At 37.7% G+C, this 24,739-nt stretch overlaps 2 protein-coding genes across 12 annotated transcripts in view; one reads left to right on the forward strand and one right to left on the reverse strand.

The window, feature by feature from the left end:
• The window catches only part of FAM126B (family with sequence similarity 126 member B), a 51,674-nt gene extending 39,962 nt beyond the window's left edge, over nucleotides 1-11,712 (reverse strand). Inside the window, exons 1-3 of one of the 10 annotated variants that reach the window (XM_039353967.1) lie at nucleotides 11,543-11,707; nucleotides 10,934-11,285; nucleotides 6,672-6,731 (exon numbers count right to left, since the gene is read on the reverse strand). The gene's annotated coding sequence lies outside the window, so the exon portion shown is untranslated. Of the gene's footprint in view, nucleotides 1-6,671; nucleotides 6,732-9,895; nucleotides 10,010-10,926; nucleotides 11,286-11,542 lie in introns of all 10 variants that reach the window. The other 9 variants (XM_039353948.1, XM_039353957.1, XM_039353991.1 and 6 more) reach the window with 9 other exon arrangements.
• A 152-nt stretch (nucleotides 11,713-11,864) lies between these two features.
• On the forward strand, nucleotides 11,865-20,546 carry NDUFB3 (NADH:ubiquinone oxidoreductase subunit B3). 2 transcript variants are annotated; one of them, XM_039354028.1, is made up of 3 exons: nucleotides 11,865-12,015; nucleotides 16,734-16,853; nucleotides 19,015-20,546. In XM_039354028.1, the coding sequence occupies exons 2-3, from the start codon at nucleotides 16,738-16,740 to the stop codon at nucleotides 19,169-19,171; spliced, it is 273 nt and encodes a 90-aa protein (XP_039209962.1). In that variant the 5' UTR covers nucleotides 11,865-12,015; nucleotides 16,734-16,737; the 3' UTR covers nucleotides 19,172-20,546. The 2 variants fall into 2 exon arrangements, with proteins under 2 accessions (XP_039209962.1, XP_039209955.1); XM_039354021.1 differs by lacking the exon at nucleotides 11,865-12,015 and adding an exon at nucleotides 12,802-12,839.
• Nucleotides 20,547-24,739: the final 4,193 nt, after the last annotated feature.

Raw genomic sequence — 24,739 nt, forward strand, 5'->3', positions numbered from 1 at the left:
TTTGTTATCTTCTCCAGTTCTTTCTCGTCTATTCTGCTATTTCCAGGCACTGCCACATCCACTATCCAGACTTTTTTGTCTTTCTTATCAACAATTGTTAAGTCCGGGGTGTTATGTTGCTTGTCTGAATTCTGAAGTCCCAGAGTAGTTTAATTTTATCATTTTCTATGACTTTCTCTATTTTATGATCCCACTAGTTCTTGTTTACAGGCAAATGATATTTCTTGTAGATCTTCCAATGCACCATTGTTGCTACTTTGTCATGCTGCTGCTTGTAGCCAGTCTATATTATTTATTTATTTATTTATTTATTTATCATCAACAACAACAACTGCTTTTGGTGCTCCTATCTTGGTCCTTTAGAAATTAGCCAGAGTCTCCACAAAAGAAGTATGACCAACCCTTAACGAAGCTGCTTATTTCAAAAAAGTCCTTTATAGAGTAGAATTTCTGACCTGCTTCACAATAATTTTTCTTCTATTAGCTAATTTGAAAAAAATACATTTTTTTTATTTTTAACATTAATGTTAAGGCTCCTGGTTGCTACCCAGCAGACCCTGAGTTCTAGTTCTGCCTTAGACACAAAGCCAGCTGGGTGATCTTGGATCAGTCACTCTGTCTCAACCCTAGGAAGCAGGCATTGGCAAATCACTTCTGAAATCTTGCCAAGAAAACTACAGGGACTTGTTCAGCAGTCAAGACTGACTCAAAGCACAAAATAAAAAGGGAAATAAAAAATCAACACCACCTTTGCACTTATGTAAACATATCATACATAAATAAGCTGGTGTGGTACTCCAGTACTCGTATCAGCCCTCTAGCACAAGCAGTAAACAGGCATTTCTCTTGTAATTAAAATTATAGATTTAATATTAAATTATCTGATATATTCATACAGAGCTCATTGTTCTTTAATGCTATTCTCCACAGACTGCAAAATATTTTAGTTACTGCTCCAGAAAGGAAAAATATGTTACAATTTTCTAAGAATTTTGACTTGATTTTTTTTTCAATCACATACTTTGAATTTTTTTTAAAAAATGTACTTATAAAAACAATTACACTATCATTTGAAAATCCAGTCACCTCAGTAGACTTTACCTCTAGCTTCAAAATATCCCAAAGCAATTGGTTTGGTACAATTCCTTCCAAAGGACAAATGCAGAAGAAAAATTGAATAGGGTATACTATTGCAGGGGTACGGGGCCGCAGCATGCCAGCAGCCAGTCTCCACAAACAAGCAAAGCCCCATCCATGAGATGCAGGCAGCACACAAAACCACACACCCTCTGGTCCGTGGAAAAACCTCTCTCCACAAAAGGGGTCCCTGGTGCCCAAAACGTTGGGGATCTCTGTACTATTGCACCTTGCAAGTAATCAATCTTTTGTTCAAACACAACCACTGCAAGTAAGTGGAACAGACAAGAAGCAAGGAGACGGGAAGCAGCAAATGGGTAGGAGCAATGATGCATCACTACAATGAAATCACCAATGGAACGGGGAGGAATAAATACACCTGCCCCCTGTGTCAACTAACTGATTTCTGTGCATACTATCCTGCTTTATTCTTTTTAGAGAAAAGGGAACTTAAAATATTTGTATGGGAAAAGAATAAAGATCTGAACTCAAAAAGGTCATGGTGCAGCAGTAGGTATTGCATAAATTTCATCCTTACAACATCAGTCATGTCACTTAGTTAAAGTTAACTTTGTCCTACATGAGCTGCAAAAACCCAGATAATCCCACTGAATGGCAATAAAGAGCCATAATGTTCAACCTCTTTGTTGCCCTCTAATATGTATCAGCTAGATGTTACAGCTGGATATGGTGAACCCTCTTTACCAATCACTTTCAATATTGTTGCACAATCACTATGGCAAGCTGACGAATAACTTTAGATTTCCAAACCTTGTAACTTATTTTTATTCTTAATTAAATAACAGCACAAATGTGTTGTCTGCCAACTTAAGTTGTTAAAAATTATGTGAAGCTCTCTGACACCTCACTGTCTACCAGTAGATACAACCATTACATAAATCCAGGCAAATGTATGTTAAAAAACAGTATCCCAATCTAAGAATGTCAGCTTCACGCAAATTCAGTCTTACAGGATAGGTATAGCTAACATCCTAAGGTTTAAATACTAGGACTGATTAAACATTTGCAGTCAGATATTTACTCTAATCAAAAAGGCTGCTAAAATTTGTAGGTCCACTGCTTGTAAAAGTAGTAGGAAACAGATTCTTCTATGACAAAAGATAGATAGACATTTTATAACTCTCTTCCCCCCCCCCTTTTTTTTTTATCATTTTCAGAGCTCTTACTGAATTTCAACAGGGGTTATAAACTAGCAGTGGAGTTCCTGTCAGTTTTAGAATAGAAACACAAAAATGTAATATAGGACCTAAAAATACAGGCCACTGAATTCAACTCTCATTCAGTTTAAGAATCAGTCACTGTTTCAATGTATCTACTGTGGTGACCAAGTCTTAATGAATGAGCAGTTGGTGCATGCATCTGATAAGTGCTATCATATCCCCATCGTAATATGAAGCCCATTCAGTTTCCTCAATCCCCTTTACAGGTCAGTTTTAAGTCCTCTAGTCTAAACAAGGTCTCTGAACCTGTTCCAGTTTGTCTAAATCCTCCTAAAAGTATGATTTCCATATTTGGGCAGAATACTCAAAGTAGGATTAATCAGAGCACTATTACAATGAATACTTCCTATGCCCTAGAAAATATGTTTTTATTGATATAATCTAATACATACAGCCCTTTCTTAAAGCCACATCATACTGTTGAGTCACATTTTGGCAAGTAATAAATTATAGTTCCAAGAATCTTATGTAAAAGCACTTTACTTACAATTAGTAAAAATTATAAGTTAGAGCGATGCCTAGGTACAGCCATAACATTAGTTTAGCTGAAAGCATATCTGAAAAATTAATTTGATTGACTATGATACATCCCTGCCAAATTTTCTATCCACCAATATATATAAGATAAAGATTGCATCACATTAAATTCAATCAAGATTGAATATATTCCCACATCTAGCAACAAAGACACTGAAATAAATTACTATAAAAGACAAAAGCAAATACAAGGGTAGAGTTTCCCTATAAAATATAAACAGGATGGTAGAGGACAGCAAAAGAGTACAGGTTGTTCCTGACTTATAACAATAATGGAGCTTGGAATTGCTGTCATATGTCAAGACAATAGTAAATCAAGTCACACAGGTGACAGACCCAATTTCATGGCAATTTTTTGGGGAAGCAGTCATAAAGCCAACACAACAGTTTTAAAGGAAATGTGGTGGTATTAAAGCAAATCTATTCATTCCTATGGGTGATATAAAAACATTGTAAATTGAAGCCTCATGATCACAGATTGCTGCAACAGGCTATGAAAGTGAATCAGTTGCTAAGCACCCAAAATGCAGACATGTGACTGAGGGGGGTTACTGTTGCTATCGGAGCTCCAGAATTGAGTCATAAAACCTCCTGGTGGGTCTATCATAACTCTGACCAGTCACTAAGCAACCAATCATAAAGTGAGGACTACCTGTAAAGAGGAAAAATGATAAACTCAGGAAGGCATAGCAAAGGATGCAAAAACAAAGTGTGTCATGTAACTTAATTCTGCAGTTACACTTAGATTGAGCAGAGAAAACTACTTCGGTTTTATCATAATATTTATTCAAACAGAACCTAAACAGTACATTTAAAACGGTATCTCTTGACTTGTTATATCTTAATTCCTAGCAACCACTCTGTCAAAGAACCAGAGTCCAATTAAAATAGAAGCAACAAAGCATCTTTTTTGAGGAAGGTATACGTGCGTTTGGTAATACAGTGTCTGATAATTACACCTACCAGCTGTGGTAATTTTAAAGAACATAACAATTTCAATAATACTGTTGACAATACTGTATCAGAGTAAAACAGTGGTTCTCAACTGTTTTTAATGCCGCGACCCCCCAACCGGTCGTAAGTCGAGGACTACTCAACCGGTCGTAAGTCGAGGACTACTCAACTGGTGCAGCACCGTTTGCAGAATGGGACTTTTGGTGGGCTCAGCAGGGCAGAGACAGCCTGGACAATTCCTATTGGCTTTTGAAAGCCAATAGAATTAGACTCTATTCAAGAGAGTCTATTCTATTGGCTTTCAAAAGCCAATAGAATAAAAGGGAGTAGCACAGCTAAGGAAAAGGGGGAAAAAATAGCGGACTGCGTTGTTTGGCGACCCCCGTGAAATGGTCATTCGACCCCAAATGGGGTCCCGACCCACAGGTTGAGAACCACTGGAGTAAAAGAATAAGAAAGCTAACTGGGGCTGAAGCAGTTTTTGCCACTAAGCCCAAATCAAGAAATATATCCAAATGATGAGTGGAATTAACTAAGGCTGAAGTAACATCTACTATAGGAAGAGCAGTCCTTATCTAACTTCCAGCAACAGTAACAAATAATGAGATTAAGAGCCAACTAATGAAAATGTTATTTATTTATTAAGACGTTCATCTTTGAAGATTCTTGTTCAAGTGACTGGAACTCAGAAATTTTGCTCTACTTGTCATTCTTGCTTCTTTCTCTCATGAGCTGCTTCCTAATTTAGGGAGAGGAGTTGAACCTCACATCAACGATTCCTGCATATTATGAGTGGTGCAGATATTACTGACTGACAAACATTGGCAGTTGATTGCAGGAACATTCCACCTCCAGAAATAAATTCAAGGAGATTCTGCCACAGTAAGGATTTGTGTAGCATCTGCATAGAAAACAATTGCTACTACTTCTATTGCCAAAAATTAAATAATTCCCCCCCCCCGGCAATTAAAGAATATAGAAAGCTGTGAAGGACCTCCAGATATGGCAGAATTCCATAGGGATTCAGCATAGGGGATTCAGCATAGGGGACTGAATTCAGTTTGAAATCCAGGTTCCACTGCCAACTGTGCCAGAGCAGGGACAGGGTTTTAGACTAGTAAAGAAGACTGTCTCCAAACCATCACTGCAAGACAGTTGTGGCCCTCCAGTACTTTTTCTGGGGTCCCAAATTGCATCAACAACATTTTGCAAAAGTGACCGAATTTATAATGCAAATGAGATTCTTTTTAAAAAGAAACAAGAAGTAAAATATACAGTATGTTAAGCCTTTAATAGGCTTAATACATCTATTTTACTTTTAAGAAACCCCACCAACTCCAACCAGCAAACAATGGATTCATACATCCTATCAATTTCTCCTTCCACCCATATGGCTATGTCTGTATGTACAGGTACTCCTCGTCTTATAACAGTTCATTTAGTGACCGTTCGAAGTTACAACAGCATTGAAAAAAGGGACTTATGACCATTTTTCACACTTACGGTCACTGCAGCATCCCCATGGTCACGTGATTTATATTTGGATGCCTGACAACTGGTTCATATTTATGACAGTTGCATGTGATCACCTTTTGCAACCTTCTGACAAGCAAAGACAATGGGGAAGCCAGGTTCATTTAACAACGGCTGTGATTCACTTAACAAATGTGGCAAGAAAAGTCGTAAAATGAGGCAAAGCTCACAAATTTCTCACTTAGCAACATAAACTTTGGGCTCAATTGTCAACGACTACCTGTATATAGCTACCGGTGTCTGGTATAGTTCACTTTATTTCTAACCACAATGATGCCTAAATGAAAAAAGCATGCACCATTAAATTACAACACAATCTCCATTCTTCTGCGCTGTGACAATGCGCACATGTAAATAAGGTACGGGAAAGGGTTGTGAAATCTGTAGACTAAAATATCTGAAGAGTACCTACCAATTGCGTATTTGTAAGTCTGTTTTCTCCAATCACCATGTCCAATTATATCCACTTTTCTCTCCCAGGAAATCATAACAATATTTTCTATAACGAGTATGCATAAAACTGCAACTTTAGAATTAACTAATTATAATTACTGGATATTTGTAACTGTACCACTATTTGGAAGTTAGGCAAAATGTATTTTTGTTATTTGCACAAAGTAAGAGTCATTTATTTATTCTGGAACTCAGTGTGCAGAAAAGCACAGAACAATGCAAAATGCAAATATCTGAGCTATCTCTTGCAAAAAATATAGCTTAAACTTAAGTTTATTGATTTAAGAGACTGATCCCAAAACTATACTAGGAAAGCAAATTACTTCATTGTTTCATAGTTCCTAGATATTTCTAGATAGATATAAATTCCTTTAGATCTTTTTCTCAGGATCCGAAATATTCTTTTTCTCAGTTGGAACAAATGGACCACAAAATTATTGAGTCTCTATGAATCTTCAAGTATATAGCAAATTAAATATCAGATGTATGGAGAAAACAAAACTTTGCTTGTGAAGATCTATTAAGTCTGAGAACAAAATATAATACTTTGCATAATAACATATTTTAACGAACTAATGAGGCAGAAGAAGTATCATACGTTCCATACTGTCCTTTAAATCAGAGGGTACCCATGGTTATGTCATTATGCAAATGACATAAAAAGATATAAAATGAAATGCAATGGAGATTTCATTTATTGCATCCAGTTTTCACCGTATACGAAAAGTCTGCTTTAAACTATAAAATCCAATTAAATAAAAAACAGAAACAACAGCAACTTTAACAATACGTAATTTTACTGCATTTATATTTCACCTTTTCTCTGAAAAGTAGGTCATGGTTAACACAACAGGTACAGACGCAAAGGGCTTTTTCCTGGGAGGGGAAAAAGAAATATATTCTGTTTAGGTGCTTCAGATTAGTTGATCGGGATGAGCAGGTGGGCTGTTGAATGCGATAGTGATGGGGGGAACAAGCTTGTGAGAGGGTATAAATATATGCTTTTTAAAATTGTGGGTGTGGCTTTTTCTCCTGTTTGAGTTAAGTCCACCAGCTTTTGCAAAAGCTTTGTTCAAATAAAACTTTGTTCTTAGAATTCCAATTGAGTTTGTTTGTCTTTTGGACATTGAGCCACCTCCCAGACGACTATTATACAACATTGGGCTCTATCGGGACATACGCTCTCATTGTATTTATAACTAGATGGCAGTTTAAGAGTATCCTCAATTACTCCATGTGCATAAGATAGTTACTTTCTTATCCATACACTGCAGTGTTTCTTTCTAACAAAAACTGTTTTACTAATACATTTGCAGAACAATACTGTAAAAGGTACGTTTTCAGAAAGGCATATGATTTAACAAAATAAATTCTATCAGATATTTTGAGGACTTTTATCTAGCCTATTACCTGCCAATATGTTGAACTAGATATCAGGCGGAGTACTGAAAACTAACATAGGAAGATTTATAACCTTTCTATGTTGGTTTTATGCAGAATCAAATTGCATCCAGTTTTGGTCACCACATTATAAAAAAGATGTTGAGACTTTGGAAAAAGTGCAGAGAAGAGCAACAAAGATTATTAGGGGCCTGAAGACTAAAATATATGAAGAACGGTTGCAGGAATTGGGTATGGCTAGTTTATTGAAAAATAGGACCAGGTGACATGATAGCAGTGTTCTAATATCTGAAGGGCTGCTACAAAGAAGAGGGGGTCAACCTATTTTCCAAAGCACCAAAAGGCAAGAAAAGAAACAATGAATGGAAATTAGTCAAAGAGAGATCCAAACTAGAACTAAGGAGAAATTTCCTTGACAGTGAGAACAATCAACCAGTGGAATAGCTTGCTGTCAAAAGTTGTGGGTGCTCCATCACTGGAGACTTTTAAGAAGAGACTGGCCAGCCACCTGTCTGAAATGGTATAGAGCAAAAGTCCCCAACCTTTTCGGCCCTAGGGACCGGTTCCGTGGAGAGGTTTTTTTTATGTGGACCAGAGGGAGTATGGCTTTGTGTGCTGTCTGCATCTCACGATGGGGCTTTGTTTGGTTGCTGGCATGCCGCAGCCTGGGACTGGTCCGCAGACGGGGGGGTTGGCGACCCCTGGTATAAAGTCTCTTGCTTGAGCATGGGATTGGACTAGAGGATCTTCAAAGTCCCTTCCAATTCTGTTATAATAACACAAATAAAACTGTTCTCCTCTAAAATGTTCCCTTATTAGCAGGTCTTTGGAAACTATAACAGTTAATCTTCAAAGATATTCAGACTTTTCATCATTAAAATGTTTAAATATGAATTCTGTTCTTCAAGAAGGCCTTATATACAAATATGAACACTAAAATGGTGAGCACATGGCGTAAGAGCAGAAAGCATGTTACGAAACATTCTGCTTCAACTATGCATATGGAACAGAGTCAATCTAATTTGCAGGCTTGGAAGGAATTTCACAAATTATCTTGTGATATGCAGTATCTGAGGACAAGTAAGTTTAAAGCCTCTTTGGGCACACAGAGTTCATTGTTTTTAGACTAAAGTTCATAATCCAAAAGGATACATGCAACTAAACATGTACAACTATGTTTTATGTATTTTCCCCTATATCCAAGCTTCTCAATGCATACGCCATGCTAATTTTTACATGCTAACCCCCATCTGCTACCGAAATATGGACAGGCAAAAGACAGGTCTAGCAGAGGTTATGCACTAGCTTATAAGGCACAGTCACCTACCCAGCAAGCTGCTCATCTATCACAGTAGATACTTCTTTATAACACTTAATTTTGATAGCATTATTAGCAAAAATAATTTGGAATACAAAAACAAAGGAAAATATTAGAAGAGAAACAGCATTTCAAGGCACTTAAACTCTGCCAGTATTGTTGATGTTGTTGTTGTTATATTTTAATCCCTCCTTTAAAATATATTTTTGGCAGGAAACATACCTACAGTAATATTCCTGCCTATTTTTCCCAGAACAACCACCCTGTGAGGTGGACTGGGCTAAGAGAGAGTGACTGACTCACACAGCCAGCTTTCTATATTTATCATTACTTTTTTTATCTAATACTGTCCATTATTTACAATGTTTTTAGAAGATGCAAGGTCCATTTGTCTGAAGCATTGTTCTCAGGAAAGAGGCAAGGAGCTAAAACGCCTATGATATGACTTTACATGTAAAAAAATAAGTCAAAATGTCAGTGAATTGTAGCTTCTTTTCCACTTAAAACCTGTATACTTAAACAAATTCAAGTGGGATTTATAGTAAAATCTTCTTTGTAAAAAAAATAATGTGTCCTTTAGGATTATCATGCTAAGAAAACTATACTTTTGCTCAATCTTACTAGAGTCCAGAGACAAATCAAACTGATGTACAATATCTTAATTACCATAACAGTCCAATTTCAAGAAATAAAAATAATTTGCATTCCCCAAGTCCAACTTGTATAATAGTTCTATCTTCCATTGATGAAGTACTAAAATCAAAATAAACACTAAATAATAGAACTCTTAAAATCAGTTATTACCAAGCAGAACTAAGGTTTTTCTGAAATGGGGGCAAATAGTACGTACATGTAACATAACATTAAACTGTATCTCTAACACCATATATACGACAGATAAATAAGCTCAATGAAATATTTTATATCTGAAACTCCCCTTTTGTCCATGAAAATACTACTGATTGGCTTTTCATCTTATGTGAAAGGAAATCTGGAGAGTAAAAACAATTTTACTCTCATCTTGTTGCCGTATCCCAGGAAATGAAAAGGTAAACCATCTGTCAAATCTTATTTTAAACAAGCAATCAAATATGAAAAAAATAAAATAAAACTAAATGGTATTATTTAATCTTGCTGTTTTACTATTCTTTCTTTAATCTCTAATTATCATAAACCTCCCATTTCTAAGAATTTATTAAAATGACATAATTGAAATTCTTCTGTACATTTTAACACAAAAATGATGGGAGAAAATTTTTTCTCGTATAACTAATTATTAATCTAATTTTCAACAAGATGCATAAACATATGGATTAGTCACCTTAAGTCAGACTGATCCCAAATTTACTGGCCTTCTGAAAGGACCTGAAGACATGATTTGCTATTTGGCAGGAGGATCTGGTAATGGTGATGTAGAATCTGCAAAACATCAGGACTGCAAAACATCCCCCACACTATTCTTTTTAAAATCATTTTAACAGTCTTTTGTTATGATTTTGATTATCTCTCTCTATATGTGTGTGTGTTTAGCTCTATAAGTTACCCAGAATCACATATGTGATACAGGGATACAGGGAGTTATATAAATTAATCAAATATAACATAAACAATGTTTTCTAGTTTCAACTGAACCAGGAAGCAAATATATATACTCAAATGTTTGTAGCTTCCACCAAAAAGGTTATAGATAATATATCCACAAAATATTGTAGATACATCAATAACCATGACAGCTTAATGCCATTACAAATTTGACTTGTAAATCCTATGTTCCTTAGCAGACACTCTGAATGCTGTATGTAATAACTTGAGGACATAAAAACATAATAAATTAATGCCCTTTCTTAAACACTGATATTCACTTAACTTCCCTTGCTGATTTATAGAATGGAAGTTTCTGCTCCTCATGAAAAAGAAATTGACATTTTTAAAGTCTACCAATCAAACCAAAGATTTAATGGAAACTAAATACAGTAATGTGGATATATAGTTTTTCTCCTTTATCTATATAATCTCTGAAATTGAAGCAGAAGTAATAAATATTGTGGGAAGGGTGTTTTTACATGTAGGTGTTTATTTGCTTACTTAAGAGTCAATGTACTAAAGGAATATTTGTATAAGCACTGTAGCTGTTACATAACATCTCTTTGTCACATTTATTCATATATCTATTCTACTATATTCTTCATCTTATTATAACAATTATAAGACAACAAATCCCGGGAAGCAATTAGTGTAGAAAGAAATGTTAGTTAAAGGGACTCATTTAAGGTTAGAAACGGGGACTACTAAATAATTCAGGGACGAGTTCAGACCAGATCAAAACAAACTGTAGCTGGAAAGGTGGCTTACGTTTTACCTTGAGAAGTAAGAAAAAAAGTGCATTGCTACTTCTTCGCAAAAGCTGTAATTGTAAACAAGCAAAGAGGCCTCATCTTCTCAGGAAAATATAATGTCACTTTAAAAACAGAAAACGGTTATGAGACGGTCGTAATTTATCCGGAAACGAAATCTCCGAGGAAAAGCGGCAGGATCGGCGGGAGCTGGACCGGGACTTTGTTACCGGCGTATACGGAAAAGAGGAAGGCAACCAACATTGGCAGAAGACCGAGGAGGAGGAGGAGGAGGAGGAGAAGAAAGAGGGCGAAAAGCTTCGTCACATCCAAGGAGTGCGTGAAGGAGATGGAGAGGAGAGTGGCAATCTGCTGGCTCTGGCGTGGAAGGAAAAAGGAGGGCAGCTCAATGACCGCTCAGGAGGATCAGGGAAGCAGGAAGGGCGAGGAGGGGAACCCGAACCGGCCAGGGAAAAGCGACAAGTGCCCATCGGGGGCTTCCAGGGTGCAAAGGGCAGATGTCACTGCAGCTCGCAGTGCGTCCGGCGAAGAAGCGGCGGAGTTCCAGGTGCCTGGGAACTGCTGCCCCGTCCCTTCTACCGAGAGCGCGGGGAGAGCGGGAGACGACTACCTACCAACGTCACGACCGCAGAAAGCCGGGCGCTGCTAACTCAGGAGCGTCTCTTCACCGCAGCACTCGCCACCATTGGTACCGGCGCTACCCTCAATCCCTCCCCCTCTAGCCGCCTCCGGCCCGTCAGCAAGCACAGCAACGAAAGAAGGAGCCCGCCCATTGGACAGCAGCCCGCCCCTAACAATGACAGCCTTCATTGGCTTCCTTCCCCCCCCCCACCGACTGCGCGCGCCCGTGGGAAAACACGTGGGGGAGGGGGAAGGACGGAAAGAGCTCTTATGGCCGGCTGGGAATCGCGTCGCCGGTCGGAGTCCCCGCGAAGGGGGCGGAGTCAGTAAAAGGCGGAAAGAACTTTCCTACGGAACCCCCTTAAGTGGATTCGTTTTTCCGGGTAGATTAGCGGCGTCGAACCGTACCAGTTTCCGTTTCCGCTTTGATTTCTTGACATTGCGAAGAAGGCTCGCTGAATACGAGGTATGGGCTATTTTGGATGCAGGTCCCTTTCTGTTTTCAATCCCAAATTTCCATCTTTTCTTTCCATAAATATCTGCTTCTGTTAGAAAAAAAGTTTCATCTAAGAGGCGAGAGTCGTGGGTATAATGTCTTTGAAGTAATTTCCTCTCTTCTTGAATAGCTACTGACTGTATCGTTGAAGGCAAATAGATTACTATAGGCCTGTTGCGCTTTTAATAAACCTATTTTCCAGAATGATCAGACAGATTGATAAGACTCCACGATTAACCCTTGCAAGAAAGGCAAAATAATAGTGCTCTGTAATTCGTGTACTGGGGCATAAAGTTATACCGGGACATATTGACATTTAGCCTGCCTTTTAAAGATTTAGAAATCGTATACAAGTATGCATCTAAGATAAATTTACATTGACAAATGTAGCAGTGATTACTGAATTGTTTTAAATGCTGTTTTTAATGCAGGATTTGTTTACTTAATATCTCTTAAATGGCAATGAAAATATACACTTTAATTGACATTGGAAACAAGTATGCTTACAGGAACATCCATTAATGAATTCAAAGCTACAGGAATGCTTTTTTTTAAATCACAAAATTGGGTGATGAGAAGAAATTGCACTGCTGTGATACTTCATAAGCTTTGCATATCAATGACATTGGTTCAACCATTTTGATGCAACAATAGCTGAAGATGACAAGTCAGGAGTCTGAGACCAGACAAAACACTGTGCAAGTGCTCTCAACATCCATGGTGGAGGAATGGGTGGCATGACATTTGTTATCATATAAGAAAAGAGGAAAAATGGAGAAAAGATGGATCCAAAGGTGATTTAGTGAAAGGGCATGGGAGGAATGTTTAGTTTTCTATCTCCTTCCACAGTAGCCACTTTAAAAACAACTCGTGTGTCAAAGAAGATTGTGACAGACAGAATAACAGAATAACAGTTGGAAGGGACTTGGAGGTCTTCTAGTCCAACCCCTTGCTCAAACAGGAGAAACTATAACATTTCAGACAAATGGTTATCCAATCTCTTCTTTAAAACCTTCAGTGTTGAATCATCTAAATCTTCTTGAGGCAAGTCATTCCACTGATTAATTGTTCTGTCAGGAAATTTCTCTTTAGTTTTAGATTTATCTTCCATCCATTGCTGCTGCTTTCAAGTGCCACATCTTCTTTGTGGCAGCCCCTTGGATATTGGAATACTGCTGTCATGTCACCCTAGTCCTTCTTTTCATTAAACTAGACATACCCAATTTCTGCAGCTGTTCATATGTTTTAGCCTCCAATCCTCTAATCATCTTTGTTGCTCTTCTCTGCACTTCTTCTAGAGTCTCAACATCTTTTTCATATCATGGTGACCAAAATTGGATGCAATATTTCAAATGTGGTCTTACCAAGGCATTATAAGGCGGTATTAACACTGTGTGATCTTGATTCTATCCCTCTGTTAATGCAGCCTAGGACTGTATTGCCTTTTTTGTCAGCTGCAGCATACTGCTGGATCATATATAAGTGATTGTCCACTAGGACTCCAAGATCCCTCTCACAGTTACTACTATTGTGCCAGGTACCACCTATTCTATACCTGTTCATGTGTTTTTTCTTGCCTAAATGTAGAACTTTTGTCACCATTGAATTTCATTTTGTTAGATAGAGCCCAGTGCTCAAGTCTGTCAAAATCTTTCTGTATCTTAAGCCTATGTTCTGGAGTGCTGGCTATTCCTGTCAGCTTGGTGTCGTCTTCAAATTTGATGAGTTCCTTGTCTAAATCATTGATGTAGATCAGCGGTTCTCAACCTATGGGTCACGACCCCATTTGGGGTCGATCGACCTCTTTTCGGGGGTCGCCAAAGGCGGCGATCCGCCATTTTGTCCCCTCCGGGGGCGCCGCCACGCATGCGCGCCGCGCATGGGGGCGGCAGCGCGCCTCCAGGGGGCGCTGCCGCGCATGCGCGCCGCACGTGGGGAGCTGGCACTCCTCCGGGGGGTGCCGTGCATGCGCGCCACGCATGGGGGGCGACGTCGTGCCTCCGGGGGGGCGCCGCGCGTGCGTGCCACGCGTGGGGGCGGCGCCGTGCATGCGTGCCGTGCATGCGCGCCACGCGGGGGGCATGCGCGCCACGCGCGGGGGGGCACCCCCATGCGCGCCGCGCCGCGCATGCACATAACGTTTGTGTGACGGGGGTCGCCGTCACACAAACGTTGAGAACCGCTGATGTAGATATTGAAGAGTATTGGGCCTAAGAGCATACTTCCCCACTTCATACTTCCCTTCATGTAGATGCAGTTCCATTAGGGACTACATGCTGAATGTGATTGGTCAGCCAGTTACAAATCTATCTGGTAGTGATGCTGTCTAATCCATTTTTTTTAATAAAATAGTAGGTTGTGGTCTACTTTACTGAAGTCCAAGTAAATTATATTCACAGTATTTCTCTGGCTTATTAATTTTGTTACATTGTCAACGAATGCAATAAGATTTGTCTAGCATGATCTGTTTTTGACAAACCCATTTGGCTTTTGGTTATGACTTTGTTTGCCTCTAGGTGTTTACAGATTCATTGATTATCTTTTCCAGAATCTTTCCAGGTATTCACGTCAGGCTGATAGGTCTGTAGTTTTCTAGATCCATTTTTTCCCCTTTTTTGAGGATGGGAACTACATCAGCCCTTTTCCAATGATGTAGTAGTTCCTTGGTGCTCCAGGATCTTTGAAAGTTAGCAATCCTAAGATCATATCTATCTATCGGTTCCTTCAGAATCTTGGAATTATGAAGAGAGAGAAGAGAGGAAATAATGAAAAGCATTTTTTAAAATCTTTCTAGAGTTCCTGAGATAAATTCTGGTTGCTTGAACTACCGTATTTTCCGGCGTATAAGACGACTTTCTAAACCATGAAAATCTTCTCAAAAGTTGGGGGTCATCTTATACTCCCAGTCGTCTTATATGCTGGAAAATATGGTACTCAGTTTTGACATAGGCCACATTTTGAGGATAAGACATTGCAAGCATATAAAATTGCTCTTTTAAAATCTATGTTAATTCTACATGCTGGTTTTTCATCTATAAAACTGAGACAGTAAGATTCCTTACATAATGGCACATGAAGAAGATTCTGTTCAGCTAAAAAATTGAACTTTATTGCTTATAATATAACAATGAATTATTTAAAGTCACCTTTATAATGTGAATGTTTCAGTAGCCATTTTAGATTCTTCTTATATTTAATCTTACAGTAGTGGTGCCAAATTTTTTATTTTGCTAGTTTTATCTTAATATAGAATTTGTTTAATAATTTTTATTTCACTTCTCCTTAAGTCTGGTGATTCTTATCATAAAATTGTATAAAATTCTGATCAGTAACTGTAACAAGATTTTGATTGATTGCTTTGGAGGAAAGTATTTTCCAAAAACAACAAACTATATAATTGATGCTTTTTTTTTTCAGTGAAAAAGACAGTTGGACCTCAGACAAATTAATCAGATGATGTGAATAAAAACACTTATGCCTCAAAAACGATAGAAACAGAAACATTACCTTGCCTGCCACTTCTCGGAGGCTATTAAGTGAATTAAATTATTGCATGCAAATAGAACATTACTTTTATTCCTTAGGGTAAAATAAAATAATATATCAATTGTCAATCTTTCTGAAATGCTGCTAGATATAATTCCTTATTGTTATAACTACAACAGATAATTATGATTTTTTTAATGTGGCACAGCAGTTTTTCTGGGTCATAGGAAGTTAGGCAGGGACATGATAGAAAATTTTGATTTTCAATAGAAGAGTATATATTTAGTTTAGGTTTGAACTTGGTGCTCTCTGAGCTTGGTTGTTTGCTTGCATACATTTTATTATCAGTACTAGTGACTGTGGGGGTTGTTCCTTGTTTATATATAGTAGCTTGCTCTGCCAGTGTTGGTGGAGGTATAGTTTTGTCCTTGGAGTTCCTTGATAAGAGTATTATTTTCTGCTTGATAGTTTGTCTGGTGTTAATCCCTGCTTATCTGGGTGTTGGCTGGTGGAGAGCATATATTGTGGTCTTTTTGTTTTTTCCTTTTTTATTGCCATTTTCATTTATCTATTAAATTTATTTATCACCCATCTCTGGGTGGCTTACAACATTTACACACATCTTTTGAATGTGTGTTAATATGCCAGGTAAACTTAAGAACAAAATTCCCAGAATCATGCACCTCATCAGCCTCTGCCACACTAACTACTTTGATGGACAGATATACCAACAAACCAGAAGAACATCCATGGGATCATCATAATCATAGCAGAGACTGTAATGCATCATCTAGAAATTATGGCATTTCTACACATTCAACCAAAAATATGAATCTAATATGTAGATGACATCTTTATCATAATGAAAAGGAACAACTAGAGAAGTCACATAAAACAATCATCTTCACAGGAACTGTATTCACAGGGAAGAAGGAAACAACACACTATCCCCATCAATAAAGGAAAAAAAATAGCAAATTAGAAGCAACCCACACTAAACAAGTACTCCATTACCAAAGTAACAACCCAAGCTCTCACAAAAGAAACTATGTAAGAACACTGTTAAAATAAGACATCTAGAAAATTAGAAAAAGGAAACAGCTGAAAGAGCATCAGGGACTCCACAATGTTGATTTTGCAATATTCCAGATGAACAAGCACTATATATTTTGTAAGTTTTACTTTTACAAATCTTTTCTCAGGATTATGGGCCATGGTAATGGTGAGCTTCCTGATTACAGGCAATGGAAAATAGAAGGCACCCCCTTGCAAAATGTCCAGGAAAGGTTGGCTAAACTTGGTCTCAAGGATCCATGGCTTCGGTAAGAGTTGGCATATATGTAATCCTTCATTTGTTCAAGTCAGCCACGGAACACCTATCTAGAATGGGAACTTTATTTTTGTTTTGTTTCATAAACACATTTTATGAGACAAAACAAAAAATAAAGTTCCCGTTCTAGATAGGTCATTAAGCACTTTGTTTTCCAATCATTTTTGTCCTATATTAGGAAATACCAAGTCGATTGACTCTGAAATTTTAAAATAGAAATGTAAAAGCTGATAATTAAGATTTTTGAGGCTATTCTTGCACAAGAGAACTTGATTTCCCTGTATCAGGCATGTCAAACTCCTGGCCCGTGAGCCAGATGTATGACACCAAAACCGTGTCCACCCCATTGCCGACAATGGGGGAAAAGTCATGTGATGTCACACGATGTCACGTGATGTCGTGAGTTTGACGTGCCTGCCCTATATGAAGCCAATTCAGTTCTTCAGAAAATTTGCATCCTTAAATTTAAAAAGTGTTTCTTTAAAATTGTAGCGCATACTTGGAATAACATCCAATTTGAATTAAACATAAATTTTGTTGTTGCTAAGGCTCTGCTAGAAGATATTTATCCTTTAAATGGTTTTCTGGCTGCACATTATTTTGCAATCTTTTGTACTTGTTAATACTAATATTAGATTTTGTCAATTGGAACTTTAGCTTTCAGATAGTTTTTCTTCATTGGTATCTTTATGCAATGCAACACAGGTGCAGATGACACCAGGTGCTCTTCAAAAGCATTTGTTTTTGAGTGTAGATACTTTTACCTACACATATGATCTTTCAGGACAGGACAGATAGTCCTTAACTTACAACCACAGTGGGGACCAGAATTTCCATCGCTAAGCAAGAGGGTTGTTAAGTGAGTCATGCCCAATATTTATGATCTTATTTGCCATTATGGTTAAACAAATCACTGCAGGTATTAAGTGAATCGTGCGGTTGTTCGATGAATCTGGCTTCCTGCATTGTCTCTGCTTGTCAGAAGCTGGCTGGGAAGGTCATATAGGACAATCACATCACCTCGATGGTGTAACCATCATAAATAGATGCCAGTTGCCCGCACCCAAATTTTGATCACATGACCATAGAGTTGCTGCAGCGGTTGTAAGCGTGAGAACCAGTTATACGTCATTTTTTTCAGTGCCATTGTAACTTGGAACAATGACTAAACAAATGGTTATAAGTCATGTACTGCCTGTATCATTTTCATAACTAATGAAGAACTGTACTCATTTGAAAGAAGGTAATAGTAGTTTGAATATAACAATTTTAGTTATTGCCTAATTATATAAGTGGTGGTTTCATAAATCCCATTTCTTACGCAACTCTGTTCTGTGAAAATTAATTTCCAACTGAAAACATTTGGAGTAAATCTCTAGTAAAGGAGTAAATTGCAAGATAATCACTGCAGCTTCAAAACATGTTCTTCCACTCCCCCCCAGCTGCCTCATTAAACAGCTCTATTAAGTGGATTGGTGATTACAGCATGATGTAATGGAAAATTATATGAAGGCTTGTGAATACAGCTTTGAGGATACTGATTAGAGGCCCCAAGCTCTAAATAATAGCACCAGGTGTTAGAGAACATGTGGTTAAGTGATGAAGACGTCAGGCTAGAAACTGGGAGGTGGTGAATTCTAGTCCTGCCTTAGACATGAAAAATTGGCTAGATGACTGGGCCAGTCACACTCTTTCAGCCCAACTCACCTCACAGGGTTGTTATTGGGAGGAAAATAGAAGGAGGGAGTATGCTTGTGCTATGAGTTATTTATAAAAAATAATAAAAATGGAATATAAATTAAATAAATAACAGATAATTGTTCTTAGAGGAAAAATAGGAATATAGTTATTCTTTGAATATATTTTATTCTAAGGTGGAAGTCTATTTGGGGCCATTCTTCCTCTCTCGTATATCAGCATATACTCCATCCCATGTTTTCCCAGGAAACAATAAACATCTGGAGAGGCCTTTTCACTAAGTGATGGTCAGTCTAGATACAAGAAGGGTATATCAAATTCCAATAACTTCTTTAATTTTTAGGGATACTTAATTCTGTATTGAAAATTCTGCATTGTACGTTAAACTGTGGGCTAAAAGGTAAAGTTGCAAAATTGTGTAATTTTTCATCTTATGTCTGTTTTTTTTTCTCTAGCAATGAAGCATGGAGATTCTCAGGTGGCTTTGCAAAACCAGCCACTTTCCTGGATGCAATGACCAAAGGATTCAAATGGGGGTTTGCCGCCTTTGTCGTGGCACTTGCAGTTGAATATACCTTTTTCCCTCCAGAAAAGAATAAGGGACATCACTGAAGATTTGTTTGTGTCTTCTAACTTGGAGTCCGTTGTATAGTCTGACTTCTCATGGAATGGAGCACATTAAAGCTCCTCAAAGAAGAATGTATGTGCAGTCTCTCTTTCCACTACAATTATGAAAAAAAATGTAGATATATATCAAAACAGTCCATTATTACTAAACAAAATGGAAGGGCTGCCATTTGCTTATTTTTGTCCAAATATCTTTCTGTTCTGTTAGGACAGCTAGGAGAACACCTATAAGCCTAAGTTAAACATGATTTCCAAGCACTATGCCTCTCATCCCTTTTTCCAAATGGACATGGTAACTATTATTAAGATTTGCATTTGTGTCATATCTTTTTTTTCTCCGCATATTTAGAGTGAAATATATGGATGTGGCTAAATCCATCTTCTTTCAGTTTTATCCCATAAATACCACTATAAAGTAAGTTAGATTGAGAGAGGGCCTTTTAATCCAAACCAGAAGTATGATTTAAATGCCGACATGCTAATTCACAAATCCAGCACAATAAAAATCTACTTGTAGCTAAGCAACCTCTATAGATATGGGCCAGGTAGCTGGAATACAGTCAGGATGGATCCAATTGATTGGTTTGAAAAGAATGAAAATTCTCACAGTGAGCCTCTCAGGGTTAGGTTTTAGCTCCCTCCCTCCAGCATCTTGACTGCAAAGGATGAATCCCTGCTTTGCATCAAAGTTCAAGTGGGCATTGCCGTATCATAACATCCTTCCAAACCTACATGTGTTCCAGTTGACATCCATCATCACTCTCTGTCTCTTGGAAACCAACAGCCTGATTTGGCATTGAAGGAGTAAAGAGAATGTTTAGGAGCAACAGAGCCAACTGCTGTCTTCATATTCAACAATTTAGTTGGACATGGACAAATTTACCAACCAATGATGTGAGATAATTGCCTGTTAAGAACCATGGTCACCTTCAGAAACAATTCTGTCAACACCATCAATGCCATAGGTTATCAAATAGGCTTAGGTTTTTGGTAAGTCCAAAATAATATACTAATACCTCTTTTAAATAATAGGCAACAGTTATGGAATTCAAGGTAATCAAACACTGCCTTGATATTCAGTAGTTACATGTAATGTTCCCAGTGGCAGAGATAAAACAGTTCAAAGTACAGGGGAAGCAATGGATTGAATGATATAACTATGGAAAGAGCAGAAAAAGAGAACTAAAAAAATCAAATTCAAATCTGCCATAGCAAAGGACAAGCGTTCGGTCTTACTACTACAGAGGAATTGCAATTAAGAAGAAATGTAACGTGCATATTCTCAGATATGTTGGATGGAGCACTTAAACAACTTGTAAGATTCAGCTTATTTTTGAAAAATAAAATAATGTGGCTCAGATTTTTAATTGGGGAGAGAGAAATTGAGTGGGAGAAAGAAGTGTTGGGTTGGTATGATAAAAGATGGCTTAGCTTCTATTGGGAATGGGAAAATGGGAAGAGACACAGCATTTACCCAACTGAGCAGGAATTGATTTTCTTCTCTTGTGACTTAACTGAGTAGTACACGACCATTTTTATAATTTGTGTGAGTAAGGGACTTAGGAAAGTATTTATTTATTGAATTTATATGCTACCAATCTCACTATTAAGGTGATACATAAATTGCTGTAAAAAAACCAAAACCAAATGCTCATTTCAGAATTTGGACAGGGAAAACATGCTTTTTATTTTGTCTTCTTAGGATGAGGAGGGGGCAAAAAGGTGAGATTTTTTAGCATGATTGTTACTAACACAGGTATTCCAACAGCCCAACAGTGACACAAATATAATGAAATGTGTTGTGATACCGCAGTGTCTATCCATTACATTTGCATCACATAAGCAGCAACAAGAGATAGAGTTTGCAAGATAGCACGCAAACATTAGATTATTCCAACATTTGACTGGGTTTATCAACAGTAACAGGACAAACGTGAACTGGTAATTCCAGTTTGTACCAAAGTCTTAAGTTTAATTGCTTTGTTTTACATTTATCATTAGAGAAATTGTCTGAGTGTATTTTTTATGTTAAACCAGTGGTTCTCAACCTGTGGGTCGGGACCCCATTTGGGGTCGAATGACCATTTCACGGGGGTCGCCAAACAACACAGTCCGCCATTTTTCCCCCCTTTTCCTTAGCTGTGCTACTCCTTTTTATTCTATTGGCTTTTGAAAGCCAATAGAATAGACTCTCTTAAATAGAGTCTAATTCTATTGGCTTTCAAAAGCCAATAGGAATTGTCCAGGCTGTCTCTGCCCTGCTGAGCCCGCCAAAAGTCCCATTCTGCAAACGGTGCTGCACCAGTTGAGTAGTCCTCGACTTACGACCGGTTGAGTAGTCCTCGACTTACGACTGGTTGGGGGTCACGGCATTAAAAAGGTTGAGAACTACTGTGTTAAACTATCCTTTCCTTTCGGCTTAAAAGATTCAAACCAGCATTGATCTTACTTGAGGACTATTTGCCTTCAAGCCATGTCTGCTGATTTAAGAGTATTAATTAGAAAATGGGATCATGGTGGGGGATGGGGAAAATGCTGACAGAAGTCCACATTTCTGGTGGGAGTTCGTTGCTCTAGTTTTAAACATGAAAAAGAATTCCCAGTGCTTTTGCCAAACCGACATTTAGCTTTCCTTTCAACCCTAGACTTCTTTTACCCAACATATGTGAAAACTTCCTGATAGTTACCTTGGTTGCTGAGTCATGGGCATCGTGCAGTTAAACCCTTTAGTTTAGGTCCAAGTTGTCCTATCCTATTATCATTCATTTATACACTATGGCTAACTAGGATTACAACGGGGTAATTGCAACCTAGAAAGTCAAGCTGCTGCCCAGAATATTTTCCACTGAAAAGCATCCCTTGTTTTTTACTCTAGCTATACTATGATTGATTAATATTTGATCATGATCAATTTCCAATGCTTGAATATTTTACTAATATAGAAGGATCAAGGATGAGGAGGGCAGAGACAGGACAAATAGGAAATATGGGAAGAGTAAAGAAAATGCGTAGTTAAGGGGGGAATTTTTATTATGAAATTAAATACAAAAACAAAAATAAAAAAAAAGCATAAATAGTTGCACTCTGCAACTTGCTTGCCTTTTGCAAAACCATTTGAACAAATTGTTCCCAAGGGCCTTTGGTGCTTCTGTAATTATTTGATAGTTTTGTTCCTGTTATTCCGTAAAGCATTTTGAGTCATTTGAAGTATGACAAAGAAAAGAATAAAGTTGGATGTGGGAATATCCATAATACTGTTCATGGCTAAGATTAATGGCTTTTCCTCCAAGTAAGAATGAAGGAGATTGCTACAAATATTTGGTTATTTGTCAGAAGGAATTACCATTTAATGCAAATATCCTTCCCTTAGAAGTGTCATTATCTTGCTAAAATTCACACTCTTAAGGTGAAATAATGTTGGAGCAACTTTATTGAAAAACTCATTCTTCGGTCTTTAGCTTTGGCCTCCCAGCCTTGACCACAATACAGATAGTCCTCACTTACTGAAAACACTGAAAAGGAAACTTATGTCCCAGTCCTCAACAGGAAGTTATTACTACCTATCGCACTTAATGGCCTGTAGTGATTTGCTTAATAACCACAGCAGAAACTGAAGAAATGACACCATAAGTTAGGCACAGTCATGTGACTTCATTTTATGACTGTGATGCTTAGTGACAGAGTTGCTCACCCTGATGGGATTACCTGTATTGGGGCATTGGCAAAATGGAGCTGCTGAAGGCAAACAGGAAAAGGGAGAACAAATCAGGTGAAATATACCAAACTTAATGAAAACACTGATTTTCTTAAGGTTAACATCTATGCCTCAAAATTGGAAAATAACCAAAACTATTTCACTTTAAAAAAGAGCTTTAAGAGGACACAGGATATAGGCCAGTCAGCTTTATTAATTGTTCTGGGTAAAATAGTAAAAGTATTATGAAACATACAACAATTGGATAATAAGAAAAAAAATCCTTGTTCTAACATCTCTTTCTAAAAAACAGGGATCATCTTTGTTCAGTTCTTTTCAAATTCCTTCCAAGTTTTAAGACTTGGCATTTGGCATCATCACTACCAGACTGGTTGATAGTATTGCAGGATTGTATTAATTAGCAGAAGTATGTGCTGTCATCTGAGATCAAGTCTGCTTTCCCAAAACACATTGGTCATCCGCCATCTTCTTCTTCTGAGGAAACAACATTAGCCAATTAAATCTCATTAATACTTACCTTTCTCAAGAATATTGTAAATGTTTGCCATTGTTGGAGCAATCTTCTCCTCAGCCCAAAGAAAAATGTAAAATAATAAGCAAGAACTAGCTGCACACGGGTAACTGAAATCATTATTTAGTACAAATCACAAAATAATGTTTTCGATGATAGAAAAAAGATATATTTTGTAATTCTGTATTCAATGTTGGGTCTAGTTGTTGGCTATTTCACGTAGTGATAGTTGATTAATAAGCATAGTGTGTATTATCTTGGCCTTGAAGAAAAATATATTAGCCATACTAAAGAACTGCTATCTTGAAGCCAATGGCAGTGACTTAAAAAAAAAAATTCGTCAAAACTTCTTTAAATATAGACTTCCAGTTCTGGATGCGACGCCTTTGGATATGCGGGGGGAAGCTTCTCCCTGCCGTCTGGTTTCCCTTTGTCGGAAGACCCTGGAAAGGGTCGAAAGTCGCCCTGCAGGGGCGACCACCGTTGGGGAGGACCGTTGCAAGATCACGGAAGGGCAGTAGCCCTTCGGTTTGATCCGAGGCAGCTCCCTAGGACTGACGGAAAAAAAGATTGGCCATTAACATGGCCGATCATCTAGTCGCACCAGCCAAAAGTCCCAATAACAGCTAAGCATATGAAGCAGGAGTGGAGGATTTGGGTGAGATCCTTTTTTACCTCTCTTTTTCTCTAATTACCTTCCTGTGAAAGCTTTTTGAAATTTGTTCCCCGCTCTCAATTCAGCGGCGTTTGTATACCTGGGATTTTACAGCTTGGAAAGAAAAGGAAAGAACTACTAACTTCAACAACCAAATAATTGGATTTTTGTTTTGTGCATACCTTGGGGGCCCAAAACTTTTTATTATAGAGACTTAGCATTTTTTTTAACTTCTTTAACTATTAACTGCAAAATATAGGCTTTTTTGTGTGCTTTAACTGAATAAGAGGCTATTTGGCGTTTAGGAAAAGATTTTGTGGTCTGCTGCGAACATCTTGTGGCAAAATTTGGCATAGCAACTGGAATTGATAATGGGACCAAGAGCATTTTTTCAGTGCTGTTGTAACTTTGAACTATTGTAAGTGGAAGACATGTACTTATGCTAGCTTTTTCCTGAAATATGTTGTACATTATAATCAAAAACCAAACCTTGTTTATACAGTTCACGATCTTTTGCTTCAATTTAACATGTACTAAAAGCTACGCCATCAGAAATAATTATCACAAAAAATAACCATGGAAGTGTATAATCTTTTTAGCAACTTCAACACGAATTGTAGTTACAAGTATAATTACAGTATATCTCCTCCCTACCCCCCTACCCCAAAAAGA

Source organism: Crotalus tigris, unplaced genomic scaffold (genome assembly GCF_016545835.1).
Source record: "Crotalus tigris isolate CLP2741 ecotype Arizona unplaced genomic scaffold, ASM1654583v1 scf7180000017568.12009008, whole genome shotgun sequence".
NCBI classification, from domain to species: domain Eukaryota; kingdom Metazoa; phylum Chordata; class Lepidosauria; order Squamata; family Viperidae; genus Crotalus; species Crotalus tigris.

Coding starts and splice junctions, on each gene's coding strand:
- NDUFB3 (XM_039354021.1), top strand. CDS start 12,817: ATGGAGAAAAGATGGATCCAAAG. Junction 12,840..16,733: donor GAGAAAAGATGGATCCAAAG/GTGATTTAGTGA, acceptor ATCTTTTCTCAG/GATTATGGGCCATGGTAATG. Junction 16,854..19,014: donor CTCAAGGATCCATGGCTTCG/GTAAGAGTTGGC, acceptor TTTTTTCTCTAG/CAATGAAGCATGGAGATTCT.